General features: G+C 35.1%; 2 protein-coding genes and 1 long non-coding RNA gene across 3 annotated transcripts; 2 read left to right on the forward strand and 1 right to left on the reverse strand.

The window, feature by feature from the left end:
• Positions 1-5: 5 nt before the first annotated feature.
• Positions 6-1,766, reverse strand: LOC133703261 (uncharacterized). Its single transcript, XR_009843859.1, has 3 exons — positions 1,646-1,766; positions 762-841; positions 6-171 (listed from the first exon to the last, which is right to left on the reverse strand). It is a non-coding gene; the product is annotated as an uncharacterized LOC133703261 (long non-coding RNA).
• Positions 1,767-3,499: 1,733 nt separating this feature from the next.
• LOC133702641 (monolignol oxidoreductase AtBBE-like 15) lies at positions 3,500-5,111 on the forward strand. The gene has a single exon (XM_062126949.1). It carries the CDS (start codon positions 3,500-3,502, stop codon positions 5,102-5,104), a length of 1,605 nt encoding a protein of 534 aa, XP_061982933.1. The 3' UTR covers positions 5,105-5,111.
• A 687-nt stretch (positions 5,112-5,798) lies between these two features.
• LOC133702811 (tetrahydroberberine oxidase-like) lies at positions 5,799-14,489 on the forward strand. The gene is made up of 9 exons (XM_062127125.1): positions 5,799-5,896; positions 6,900-7,062; positions 7,150-7,249; positions 9,654-9,918; positions 10,610-10,881; positions 10,963-11,096; positions 11,214-11,310; positions 12,125-12,312; positions 12,900-14,489. The coding sequence occupies exons 1-9, from the start codon at positions 5,799-5,801 to the stop codon at positions 14,487-14,489; spliced, it is 2,907 nt and encodes a 968-aa protein (XP_061983109.1).
• Positions 14,490-14,820: the final 331 nt, after the last annotated feature.

The raw sequence follows: 14,820 nt of genomic DNA on the forward strand, positions 1-14,820 counted from the left end.
CAGCATTAATAACAAAATCAACTTCATAATATAATTGAATTGTCTTAATACAAGAGTTTATATAAGTTCAGAGTTTTGGAGCACTAACTAGACATAAAGAAAAGGTACAAAGTACAATCAAAAAGCAGGTTCTGAAGGTCCAACAAAATGACCTGCTATCAAGCTATAAGCCTGAAAAGAATAATAATGAGAGGGTGAGTTCAACAACTCAGTGAGTAGATAATATTCAATATACACACACGAGGTAATATAACAATGAGAATTATATACAATTATGGCTCTAGGTATTTATATGAAGGTTTCTCAAATAAGCCATAACAAGAAGATTAAATGGTAAAGTTCGTCAGAAAATCAAAATGCAATGAGCATGAGGCTCCGTACTGTGGGATGATCAGTCCATACAGGTTGGTGACTTCCCCGACCAACTAGGGTTCAGATACGATGTGCACAAAGACTGACACTACCCTGTTAGCATGGGTATTCTGACTGATATACCATAGGTTCATAATCATAATCTAACAAACATATTTATATCTCAAAGCTCAACTCATGACATCAATCAAATGAGGAGCTATCAATTCAGAAGTCAATTCAAAATATATGTTGGTTCATATCAAGAATTCAGATTCAATAATTGATCATGCTTTATCATAACAAGGATAATAATCAACATATATATTATCAAGAAGCATGATTCAATTCATATTAACAAATCAAATATTTATACTATTTCTCATGCATATGGAAAATTATCCACTCACCTGACTCGAAAGCAACAAAACTCAAAGCTGATATCGAAGAAAATCCTACTGACGTCCCGCCAGTAGAATATCAGGATTATCTGAATATAAAGGAGACATATTTAAGAATGACTCAAAAGAATATATATAACCTATTTAATACACTTATCTAAGGGTGTATTCCATAACCCTAAATGTTTTTGAACTAACTAGTTATCTTTCCTAAAAACTCAACATTTAACAGTTTTCCTGAAATCTAATCCATAATAAAACAATTAATAAAATTGGTAATAATTCACTAAATAACCCTCAATTATTCATCAAACCAATCTGAAAAAGGTAATATTACATCTAGGGACTAATCTGCAATTTATCATATTTTTAGGGCCAAATTGTAATTTTCGTCTAATTGGAGGACCAAACTAAACATATCATAAATCCATGAATATACTGAAATTATATCCATAATTCATCCTCATTTCTGTCCAGATCATCTCATTATACTCCAGGGACCATTCTGTAATTTTTCCTAATTTTTAGGGTCAAATTGTATTTTTTGTCAAATTGGAGGACTAAACTGTAATTTTCCAAAATTAAGGGACCAAATTGAATTTTCGCCATCTTCAACCTCCAATCCAGAATTTTAACAGAAACCTACTGTTCTTCCCTGATTTTTAACTCAAAATCCACCATTCAAACAAAACTATAACTTAAAATCATCATCTTTCAATTCAATCTCTCAAAATCATCCAAATAATCAAATACCCACAACAATTAACCCTACACCATCCAAATTAACTCATCAATCAAACTCAAAACACAAATTTCATAACCCTAACATTTATTAAAATCGAAATTAAAAGCTCAATAATACAAATTTATACATTTAACAACCTAAATCTTACCTTTAAACTTATTCCCTTCAATTCCTTTCTATTTCCCTTCTAATTCCCTCTTTTCTCTTCTTCCTCTTCTTTCTCCCTTCTCTCCTGCCGTTTCTCTCTCAAATTTTCAGATCCCTCTTTTGTTTTTTTTTTTTTCCTTCTCTCTATTTATATTTATCAACTATTGTTCAATTACTACTATACCCCTCATTTAATTTATTCCTACATCTAAGCCTTCAAGGGCTTTCTAGCCTTTTCCTATCCCTTTATATTCAAAACATTACAAAAACCATCTGAAACTTCAATTCTGAACAAGCCAAAGCAAGAAAATCAAGCAAAATGGTGCGCTCAACTTCTTCCATTCCTTCAATTCTTCTGTCCATCCTACACCTATCTCCGTTTATAGTTTCGCTTCCAATTCAGGACAGTTTTCTAAAGAGCCTGTCAAGAAATTCAGAATCAGCCTTTCCTTTTTCCACTATCTTGTAAACTCAAGAAAACTCTTCATTCACTACTGTTTTACATTCTTCTGCTCAAAACATCAGGTTTACGTTGCCTTCCGTACCAAAACCTGAGTTTATCTTCACTCCTCTGAAAGAATCTCTCATCCAAGATGCCATTATTTGCTCTAACAAGCTTGGAATTCGCCTTAGAGTCCATAGTGAAGGTGACGACTATGAGGGACTCTCTTATACCCTTTGATGAGTAGTTTAGGGTATAAATATTCGAGGGATATTTTGGGTCTTTTCATATATTAATTAATGATAAGTTTTAATTGGTTTGAGTTTTTTTATTCAGGTATTTCTAATGTTATATATGTAGTTTTATTTTTCAAGTAATGATTTTATTAATCAATGCATATATTTTTAACATATTAAAAAGAATTGAAGAAAAAAAAAGACGTAGAATGGTAGAATTTATTTTTTATATATATAAGGGTAAAATCCATTAAAAAAACTAAGTACAGGGGGTAAAAAAGTTATTAACCCATTGTTATTAGTTAAATACAAGTCCACAGTAAATTGTAAACTGTCTCTAGGTCCACAATGAAAAGTATACCTTTATGCTACCATGGCTTGCTATAGTTTTTATTTCTTTATTTATTTTTCATGTTAAAAAAAAAAGGGATTGCCTTGGTGGTACGTAGAGCAATGGGGATCCGATTTTTCCCCTATTTAGCTTCTCGAAAAGTATGAAATCACAATCTTAGAGAATATATTTCTTTCATCAAAAGCATGTAGATTGGATTAGAACAATCACAAGTGCATGAAACCTCATGTTTCCAAGAATCCAAAGGGATGCATATGCATATTCCTTACACGATTGAAGCAAGTGTTTTTGGTACTTCAGGAGAACTTCTACAGATTGGTACAGTTGAAGACCAAAGTTGATCCTGGGAACTTCAGGCATGAACTGGGTGTCTCGATTTTTCGACTTCATACAGAAATTGATCATGGCCAGTAAAAGGTTTCTAGGATGATCACATTTGTCAATTGTGTCTAGATTGGAGTAGTGACATGAATTTATTTCAATAGTTAATTTTTTTTTTCTTGTCGCAAGAAAAGTATGTAAATCATCAGTATGAATTTTAGTGATGTTGAACATTTCAATCATGCAGAAGTTTCTTATTTCAAAAGTCAAATGTTGCTGGTATGAATCTTATGAATGTTAACAGTAGAGAATATTCTGTAGGTAAATTAAAAAATTTGAGATTGCTGACAATATTGATCATTCAGATTCATAATCCAAAAGTCAAGTTCTGAATGGACAAAAGCATCTAAGACAAGATAACTCAACTTCCGGGTCAAATTTCACAGCTCCACTATAAGATAACTTTGTGAACAACAATCTTGAAACAGCAAGCAAATCAGGAAAATGGTGTCTTCAAGATCTTCCATTCTTTCGATGCTTCTGTTCCTCCTCCTAACTCAATTTGTAGTTTCACTTCATCTTCAGGATAGGTTACTAAAATGTCTCTCAAGAAATTCTGAATCATCCTTTCCTTTCTCCACTGTCTTGTATGCTCCAAACAACTCATCATTCGATAGTATTTTACTATCTACTGCTCAAAACCTCAGGTTTACGCTGCCTTCAGTACCGAAACCTGAGTTAATCTTCACTCCTTTGAAAGAATCTCACATCCAAGCTGCGGTTATTTGCTCAAAGAAGCTTGAGATTCACCTTAGAGTCCGTAGTGGAGGCCATGACTATGAGGGACTCTCTTATGTATCTGAAATTGAGAGACCTTACATAGTTGTCGACCTTGCCAAGCTCCGATCCATTAGCGTTGATATTGAGGATAACAGTGCGTGGGTTCAGGTGGGTGCCACGAATGGTGAACTTTACTACAGAATTTCTGAGAAAAGCAAAACTCATGGCTTCCCAGCTGGCACTTGCTCAAGTTTAGGTATGGGGGGGCACATTTCAGGGGGTGCATATGGTGCCATGTTGCGAAAATATGGCCTTGGAGCAGATAATGTCGTTGATGCACATATAATTGATGTTCATGGAAGACTTCTTGACCGAAAATCCATGGGCGAAGATCTTTTTTGGGCCATCAGAGGAGGTGCAGGGGGCAGCTTCGGAATCGTCACGGCCTGGAAGGTAAAATTGGTTTCTGTACCATCAACGGTGACAGTATTTACAGTTACTAAGACATTAGAACAAGGTGCAACTAAGATCCTTTATAGATGGCAAGAAATTGCTGATAAACTAGACGAGGATCTTTTCATCAGAGTACTCATTCAGACAGCTAACGCCACCTCCCAAGGTAAAAGAACTATTGCTACCTCTTACAATGCCTTGTTTCTTGGTGATGCCACCAGACTTCTTCAGATAATGCACCACAGCTTCCCTGAATTAGGTTTAGCCCGACAGGATTGTATTGAAACAGACTGGATCAATTCTACCGTATACCTTGCTTTCTTCCCAAATAATACTCCTCCTGAAGTTTTACTTCAGCGGAGGAATATAGTCAAGCTATTCTTCAAAGCCAAGTCGGACTACGCCAAAGAACCCTTACCTGAAACTGCACTTGAAGGGTTATTGGATCTTATACTGGAAGAAGAGCTTCCTACAGTAGCATTTACTCCTTATGGTGGAAAGATGAGTGAAATTTCTGAGTCTCAGATTCCTTTCCCTCATAGAAAAGGTATCCGGTTCATGATTTTGTACTCGGCCAATTGGCAAGATGCAAAGGAAAATGTTACGAAGCATGTAGATTGGACCAGGAAGGTTTACAAGTACATGCAACCTTATGTTTCCAAGCATCCAAGGGAAACATATGTCAATTACAGGGATCTTGATTTGGGCATAAACAAGAGGACTAACACAAGCTTTACAGAAGCAGGTACTTCCTGGGGTCTTAAGTACTTCAAGAATAACTTCCACAGATTGGCATTTGTGAAGGCCAAAGTTGATCCTGACGACTTCTTCTGGCATGAGCAGAGCATCCCACCTCTTCCATTTCACATGAGATGAAGAATTGGAGAGATATTAAGCTATTATATTTTTTTACTCGCATGTTCAATTTCCATATTGTATTCTGATTGAACCAATGTTTTGAGGTTATTTAGCAATTTGACAGAAAGAAATCCCTGCCTTGTTGCCCAATTTCATATTTTATTGTTCATTTCAAAAACAAGTTTGCTTGTTATCTCTTCTTTCTAATCCATTTGGTGAAGTAATTGACTAAACTGAAATCGATAGGGGATGTTAAACAGCGGCATTGAAAATCTTGTTGGACTTTATACTAATATGTCCAGATAAGAATTAATAAATATGATTAGTATTATATTTGATCTTTATATTGTCAAATTATTGTCTACAATAAGCTACCAGCTGCCAATTATTGTCAAACTTTGAACTTTATATAATATATTCTGGCACTGGAGTGTCAAAACATATGATTTTGTCGGCGTTTCTTCAATAAGCTAAACCAACATACAAGGCACGAACGCCTTGCAAGATAACAGTGCTGGGGTTGACGCTGGGGCGACAGTTAGTGAATTGTATTATAGGGTTGCTGAGAAAAATCCTGTGCATGGATTTCCAGCAGGAATTTGTCCTGCAGTTGGTGCTGGTGGGCATTTGTGTGGAGGCGGGTTCGGTACCATGTTGAGAAAATATAGCCTAGCTTCTGACCATATTCTTGATGCTCACATAGTTGATGTGAATGGAAGAGTTCTTGATAGAAAATCAATGGGAGAGGATCTGTAATGGGCTATTAGAGGAGGTTGGGGAGCAAGTTTTGGGGTCATCCTTCCCTGGAAGGTGAACCTTGCTTATGCTCCGACAACTTTACTGTATTCAGTGTTGGCAAGACACTATATCAAGAAGCGACAAGGCTTGTTCACGAGTGGAAACTATTAAATAATAATTATTTAGTCTTATTTATTAAGGATAAAATAGTATTTTTAGTTTAATCTATATATAATTTCTTTGTATATAGGTTAACTCTAAGCACTCATAATAAACACATTATTGAGAATTCTAACCTCCTTTTTCTATTTGATCTGAATTATTTTTATATGGTATCAGAGCTGGTTTTATGGAACGAAGTTTAATCTCAAACACAGCTTTCACGGATCCAGCTGGTTTTAATTTTTTTTAGTGATATTTTTTCTTCCACTTCTGCAAAATCTGGTATTTCATCTTTCCTTCAGCTTCTGCAATTTGGTATTTATGTTATGTCTCTGCAATTGTTTTGGTATTTCATCTTCTGCAATTTGGTATTTGTGTTCAATTTTTGCAATTTATGTTGTGTTTTGGAGTAATCGTATAATTTCAAGAAGATATTTGTTGAGTATTTATGATATCTGTTCAGTTTCTGCAATCTGGTACTTTGTCTTTCGCTGCTTTTACGTTCTGGTTCTCCTTGTTTGTTAATTATGGCTACCAAAAAAGATGATTCGCTTCAGTCATTGAGTGTGAGGTTAGATGGAACAAATTATTCATATTGAAGTTATGTAATGAGAAATTTTCTTAAGGGTAAGAAGATGTGGGGGTATGTTAGTGGAATTTATATGATACCTAAGAATACTGAGGAGGGGAATGTTGTTTTGATAGATACATGGAAAGCAAACAATGCAAAGATCATTACTTGGATCAACAATTCTGTTGAGCATTCGATAGATACGCAGTTGGCGAAGTATAAGATAGCAATGAAGGATTTGGGTTCTCTTCAATATTTCATGGGTATTGAAGTAGCTTACTCGCCTAGAGGTTACCTTCTTTCTCAATCTAAATATGTTGCAGATATTCTTGAGCGGATTAGACTTACTGATAACAAGACTGTAGACACTCCCATTGAAGTTAACGCAAGATACTCTTCTTCTGATGGGTTATCTTTGGTAGATCCTACTTTATACCGTACTATTATTGGGAGCTTGGTATATCTCATCATTACTCGTCCGGATATTGCATATGTTGTTCATATTGTTAGTCAATTTGTTGCTTCTCCTACTACTGTTCACCGGCCAGCTGTTCTTCGTATTTTGTGATATCTTTGAGGTATAGTTTTTCAGAGTCTTTTACTTTCATCCACCTCTTCCTTGGAGCTGTATGGATACTCTGATGCTGATCATGGCAGTGATCCCACAGATCACAAGTCTGTTACTGGGTTCTGTATTTTTTTAAATGATTCTCTTATTTCTTGGAAGAGCAAGAAATAATCTATTGTTTCTCAATCATCCACCGAAGCAGAATATCGTGCCATGGCATCTACTACCAAAGAGATTGTTTGGTTACGTTAGCTACTTGTTGATATAGAAGTTTCATTTTCTCATCCTACTCCTATGTATACTGAAAACCAGAGTGTAATGTTTTGAATTAAAAGAGATAGGGAAAGGCTACAAAGCCCTTAAAGGCTTAGATATAAGAATAAATGAATGAAGGGTATAGTAGTAATTGAATAAAGAGATGATAAATATAAATAGGAGGTAAAAAAAAGAGGGATCTGAAATTTTAAGAGAGAAAAACCGTGAGAGAGAAGGGAGAAAGAAAAAGAAGAAGAGAAAAGAGAGAAATTGGAAGGGAAATAGAAAGGAGTTGAAGAAAATAAGTTTAAAGGTAAGATTTAAATTTATAAATGTATAAATGTGTTCTTTGAACTTTAAATTTCGGTTTTGATGAATGTTAGGGTTTTGAAGATTGTGTTTTGGGTTTGATTGATGAATTAATTCGAATGTTATAGGGTTGATTGTTGTGGGTAATTGATTATTTGGTTGATTTTAAGAGATTGTAGATAAAGATGATGAATTTGAGTTATTAATTGTGTAAATGATGAATTTTGAGTTAGAAATCTGGAAAGAATAGTAGGTTTTCTGTTGAAATTCTGGGTTGGAGGTTGAAGATGATAAAATTTCGGTTTAGCCCCTCAATTTGTGAAAATTATAGTTTAGTCCCCAAATTTTGAAAAATTATAGATTGATCCCTGGAGCATATTCCAAAATTCTGAACAGAATAAAAGATGAATTAAGGGCAGAATTCCTGTATAGTTATGAAATTTTAACACTTTCAATTTAGTCCTCCAATTTGACAAAAATTACAATTTGACCCTAAAAATTTGGAAAAATTCCAGAATGGTCCCTGGAGTATAATGAGATATTCTAGACAGAATTGGGGATTAATTATGGTCATAATTTCAGTATAGTCATGGATTTATGATATTTTTAGTTTGGTCCTTCAATTTGACAAAGTTACATTTTGACCCTTAAAAATATGATAAAAATTCATATTAGTCTCTAGCTGTAATATTAACTTTTGTAGATTGGTTTGATGAATAATTGAGGGTTATTTAGTGAATTATTACCAGTTTTATTATTTGTTTTATTACGGATTAGATTTCAAAAAAACTGTTTAATTTTGGGTTTTGGAAAAATAACTAGTTTAGTCTAAAAACATATAGGGTTATGGAATACACCCTTAGATAAGTGTATTAAATAGGTTATATGTTCTTTTGAGTCATTCTTGAATATGTATCCTTTGTATTCAGATAATCCTGATATTCTACCGGCGGGTCATCAGTAGGATTTCCTTCGGTATCTGCTTTTGAGTGCTATTTGCTTTCGAGTCAAGTGAGTGGATAATTTTCCATATGCATGAGAAATATTATAAATATTTGATTTGTTAATATGAACTGGATCATGCTTCTTGATAATATATATGTTGATTATTATCCTTGTTATGATAAACCATGATCAATTGTTGAATCTGAATTCTTGATATGAACCAGTATATATTTTGAATTGACTTCTGAATTGACAGCTCCTCATTTGATTGATGTCATGAGTTGAGCCTTGAGATATGAATATGTGCGTTTGATTATGATTATGAACCTATAGTATGTCAGTCAGAATACTCATGCTAACAAGGTAGTGTTAGTCTTTGTGCACATCATATCTGAACCCTAGTTGGTCAGGGGAGTCACCAACCTATGTGGACTGATAATCCCACAGTACGGAGCCTCATGCTCATTCAATTTTGATTTTCTGACGAGTTTTACCATATGATCTTGTTGTGGCCAATTTGAGAAACATTTCCATAAGAACCTAGAGCCATAATTGTATATATATTTCTCATTGTTCTATTACCTCGTATGTGTGTATTGAACGTTATCTACTCACTGAGTTGTTGAACTTACCATCTCATTATTTACCTTTTCAGGCTTATAGCTTGATAACAGGTTATTTTTGTTAGATCTTCAGAACCTACTCTTTAGTTGTACTTTGTACCTTCCTTTTATATTTAGTTAGTGCTCTAAAACTATGAATTTATATAAACTCTTGTATTAAGACAATTAAATTACATTATGAAGGTTATTTTGTTATTAGTGCTGCGTTGAACTCTGATTGACTTATTTTGATTAGTATTATATTTGATCTTTATATTGTCAAATTATTGTCTACAATAAGCTACCAGCTGCCAATTATTGTCAAACTTTAAACTTTATATAATATATTCTGGCACTGGAGTGTCAAAACATATGATTTTGTCGGCGTTTCTTCAATAAGCTAAACCAACATACAAGGCACGAACGCCTTGCAAGATAACAGTGCTGGGGTTGACGCTGGGGCGACAGTTAGTGAATTGTATTATAGGGTTGATGAGAAAAATCCTGTGCATGGATTTCCAGCAGGAATTTGTCCTGCAGTTGGTGTTGGTGGGCATTTGTGTGGAGGCGGGTTCGGTACCATGTTGAGAAAATATAGCCTAGCTTCTGACCATATTCTTGATGCTCACATAGTTGATGTGAATGGAAGAGTTCTTGATAGAAAATCAATGGGAGAGGATCTGTAATGGGCTATTAGAGGAGGTTGGGGAGCAAGTTTTGGGGTCATCCTTCCCTGGAAGGTGAACCTTGCTTATGCTCCGACAACTTTACTGTATTCAGTGTTGGCAAGACACTATATCAAGAAGCGACAAGGCTTGTTCACGAGTGAAAACTATTAAATAATATTTATTTAGTCTTATTTATTAAGGATAGAATAATATTTTTAGTTTAATCTATATATAATTTCTTTGTATTTAAGTTAACTCGAAGCACTCATAATAAATATATTATTGAGAATTTTAGCCTTTTTTCTGTTTTATCTGAATTATTTCTACATGATATCAGAGCTGGTTTAATGAAACGAAATTTAATCTCAAACACAGCTTTCGCGGATCCAGCTGGTTTTAATTTATTTTTTTTAGTGATATTTTATCTTTTGCTTCTGCAAAATCTGGTATTTCATCTTTCTTTTAGCTTATGCAATTTGGTATTTATGTTCTGTCTCTGCAATTGTTTTGGTATTTCGTCTTCTGCAATTTGGTATTTGTGTTCACTTTCTACAATTTGTGTTGTGTTTTGGAGTAATCGTATAATTTTAAAAAGATATTTATTGAGTATCTGTGATATCTATTTAGTTTCTGCAATCTGGTACTTTGTTTTTCGCTGCTTTTACATTCTGGTTCTCCTTGTTTGTTAATTATGTTTATCGAAAGAGATGATTCACTTCAGCCTATGAGTGTGAGGTTAGATATAAAGATTTATTCATATTGGAGTTATGTAATGAGAAATTTCCTTAAGAATAAGAAGATGTGGGGGTATGTTAGTGGAACTTATATGATACCTAAAAATACTGAGGAGGGGGATGTTGTTTTAATAGATACATGGGAAGCAAACAATGCAAAGATCATTACTTGGATCAACAATTATGTTGAGCATTCGATAAGTACGCATTTGGCGAAGTATGAGACAGCAATGAAGGATTTTGGTTCTCTTCGATATTTTCTGGGTATTGAAATAGCTTACTAACCTAAAAGTTACCTTCTTTCTCAATCTAAATATGTTGAAGATATTCTTGAGTGGGCTAGACTTACTGATAACAAGACTGTAGACACTCCCATTGAAGTTAACGCAAGGTACTTTTCTTCTGATGGTTTACCTTTCGTGGATCCTACTTTATACCGTAATATTGTTAGGAGCTTGGTATATCTCATCATTAATCCAGATATTGCATATGTTGTTCATATTGTTAGTCAGTTTGTTGCTTCTCCTACTATTGTTCACTGGGCAGTTGTTCTTCGTATTTTGTGATATCTTCAGGGTACAGTTTTTCAGAGTCTTTTACTTCTATCCACCTCTTTCTTGGAGCTGCGTGCATACTCTGGTGTTGATCATATAGTGATCCCACAAATCGCAAGTCTATTCCCGGGTTCTGTATTTTTTTAGGTAATTCTCTTATTTCTTAGAAGAGCAAGAAACAATCTATTATTTCTCAATCATCCACCGAAGCATAATATCGTGCTATGGCATCTACTACCAGAGATTGTTTGGTTACGTTGGCTACTTGCTGATATAGAAGTTTCATTTTCTCATCCTACTCCTATGTATTGTGACAACCAGAGTTCTATTCAGATTGCTCACAACTCGGTTTTTCATTAATGAACTAAGCACATTAAGATCGATTGTCATCTTACTTGTCATCATCTCAAGCATGGCACCACTACTTTGCCTTTTGTTTCTTCTTCCTTGCAAATTACAGATTTCTTTACCAAGACGCATTCCATTTCTCTTTTTTTTTCTAGTTGGCAAACTCTCGATGCTTGTAACTACCGCATCGTGAGTTTGAAGGGACATATTAAATAATATTTATTTAGTCTTATTTATTAAGGGTAGAATAGTATTTTCAGTTTAACCTATATATAATTTCTTTGTATTTAGGTTAATTTTAAGCACTCATAATAAATATATTATTGAGAATTCTAGCTTTTTTTTCTGTTTGATCTGAATTATTACTACATAAACATATGGGGCCAAATCTCGAAGAAAATTTGTTCATCAGGGTTATTATAGAAGCTGTTGGAGATGCAAGAAAAGGGAACAGAACAATCCATGCTACCTTTAAGCACTCTTTGTTTCTTGGAAGAACTGATCAGCTTCTTGAATAATGTTTTCCTTGACTTGGGCTTCAAGTACTGAAATGAGCTGGATTGAGTCTATCCTTTACTTTTCAGGGTACCCTAAAGAGGAAACTATAGAAGCCCTTATAAATATAGCAGATTTTATTGAGCACCCTATAGCAGAACCTGTTTTGAAAAAGTTATGGAACTGGTGTTTGGAAGAGGAGAAGCCAATATTAATCAGGGACGGAAGAATGGAGGAAATATCCGAATCAGAAACTTCATTTCCATATAGAGAAGCTGTTCTGTACAGCATATAGTTTGGTCAAGTCATGTCATCAAATTGGATAAGGTACATATACGAGAGCATGACTTCTTACATGTCTAGGAATCCCAGACTTGAAAATCAAATAAGGGAGCATACTTGCTTAAGCACTAGATCATCCTTAAAAATTAATAAATTTGAAAGATGTTGATGGTTCCTAAACTCCAACCTCTAAGAATTTTTATTTAGAGGATTTAAACTAAAAAAGTACTTTCAAACAAGCTTTGATATAATCGAAGGCAGGCCTTTTTCATGTCTTAAATGCCCCATCCATGCTAAGATTAGTGTATCATGGAACGATAATATTGAGAAAACTTGGGGTGATGGCCCTTGTCGTATAGACAAACACCTTCTCCACAATGCATGTGAACATGACAACAGTCTCTGCTAATTGCCGAACGAAATAAAAATGACAAAATGCAATTGACATGGAGAGCCTGAAATCTTTAATTAGGGTATCAATGGTGTCTTCACGTAAATATTTGCTAGTAACAAACGGCCTCTCACAATATCCCTAGTTGACAGTCAAATATAGACCATAAATACCCAAGATGGTAACCCCAGAAGTTAGGAAAAATGAATCACATTGTTCTTGTTTCTCTTTTGCTTTCAGTTTCATGGGCAACTTGTAGTAGTAAAATCCATGAAAACTTCATACAATGCATGTCAACTGAGTTCAATGCCTATACTAAATCCTTTCAAACCATATTCACTCCTCAATCCCCTTTGTATTCATATATCTTGCAATCATCTAAACAAAATTTGAGATGGTTGAACTCAACATCAAAGCCTCATCTCATCATTACTCCATTTCATGAGTCTGAAATCCAGGCAGTAATTCTTTGTAGCAAGAAGCAAGGGTTACAAGTTAGAGTTCGAAGCGGTGGCCATGACTATGAAGGTTTATCTTTTCTATGCAAGACACCATTCATCATCATTGATCTTGTCAATCTTAGAGGGATTGAGATTGATATTGAAGATGAAACAGCATGGGTTCAAACTGGTGCAACACTTGGTGAGCTTTATTATGCTATTGCAAAGAAAAGTAGAGTTCATGGATTCCCAGCAGGATTATGCCCTACTGTAGGTGTTGGTGGACACTTTACTGGAGGTGGGTTTGGTATCTTGTTAAGGAAATATGGCCTTGCTGCAGATAATGTCATTGATGCTTACTTGATTGATGTGAATGGGAGGATTCTTGATAGACAAGGCATGGGAGAAGACTTGTTTTGGGCTATTCGAGGGGGTGGTGGAGCAAGCTTTGGAATCATACTGTCATGGAAGATCAAGCTGATTCAGGTTCCACCAACTGTGACTGTATTCACTGTGCCAAAAACTATTGAACAAGGTGCCACCAAGCTTGTCCATAGGTGGCAATACATTGCAGGTAAACTACACGAAGATCTCTTCATCAGAATCGTCATTCAGAATGTTGGAGGAGAGAGTACTTCAAGCAAGAAGACAGTGGAAGCTTCCTTCAACTCACTGTTTCTTGGAGGCATCGACAGACTAATCACCTTGATGAATGACAGTTTCCCTGAGTTGGGATTGGTACCTGAAAATTGCACAGAAATGAGTTGGATTGAGTCTGCAGTCTATTTTGCTGGATTTCAGAAGGGAAGCCCTTTAGAGGTCTTACTTGACAAGACTCAACTATACAAAGCCAAATTCAAGGCAAAATCTGACTTTGTAACAGAACCCATACCTGAATTTGGACTTGAAGGAATATGGGAAAGGTTCTTAGAGGAAGGGCTAGTGTTCATGATAATGGACCCTTTCGGTGGAAGAATGAATGAGATTCAAGAATCTCATATTCCTTTCCCTCACAGGGAAGGAAATTTGTACAACATTCAATACCTGGTGAAGTGGGATGAGGATGAGGCTAGAGCAACACACAAGCATGTAAATTGGATCAAGATGCTATATAGGTACATGAAACCATATGTTTCCAGATCCCCAAGGGCTGCGTATCTTAATTATAGAGATCTTGACTTAGGCATTAACAAGCATGCAAACACAAGTTATTCTGAGGCTAGGGATTGGGGTATGAAGTATTTCAAGGGCAATTTCAAGAGATTGGTTCAGGTGAAAAGCAAGGTTGACTCTGACAATTTCTTCAGAAGCGAACAAAGTATTCCAAGCATCCATACATAAAGGAGAAGGCAGTGCAAAGAAAAAGAAATAATGTGTAATGTGTTCTATGTGAGTGCAAGGCCCTTTTTAATCGGCTCCACAGGCTTTAGGTTCAAAACAGGGAGTCAGCAAGGGGGCAATAATCCCTCCCATAAATTTTACTTATGACAGACAGATCACCGAGTAAAATTAACTATTTAGTTAGAATCCAGCAGAAAACTAACTGCTGAGTGCAGAGGGCGAAGTAGAGCATCAAGTGGATTAAAGTCCTAATAATACCCACAGAAATGCAGAGGGCGAAGTAGAGCATCAAGTGGATTAAAGTCCTAATAATACCCACAGAAATTACAAC

This window comes from Populus nigra, chromosome 9 (genome assembly GCF_951802175.1).
Source record: "Populus nigra chromosome 9, ddPopNigr1.1, whole genome shotgun sequence".
Classification (NCBI taxonomy): Eukaryota; Viridiplantae; Streptophyta; class Magnoliopsida; order Malpighiales; family Salicaceae; genus Populus; species Populus nigra.

Excerpts from the sequence above, each read along its gene's own strand:
- LOC133702641 (XM_062126949.1), top strand. The coding sequence starts at position 3,500 with ATGGTGTCTTCAAGATCTTCCATTCTTTCGATGCTTCTGTTCCTCCTC.
- LOC133702811 (XM_062127125.1), top strand. The coding sequence starts at position 5,799 with ATGGAAGAGTTCTTGATAGAAAATCAATGGGAGAGGATCTGTAATGGG. Across the intron at positions 9,919-10,609 it reads AAATCAATGGGAGAGGATCT|AGATGATTCACTTCAGCCTA; the intron begins GTAATGGGCTAT and ends GTTTATCGAAAG. Across the intron at positions 11,097-11,213 it reads GTAATATTGTTAGGAGCTTG|GGTACAGTTTTTCAGAGTCT; the intron begins GTATATCTCATC and ends TGATATCTTCAG.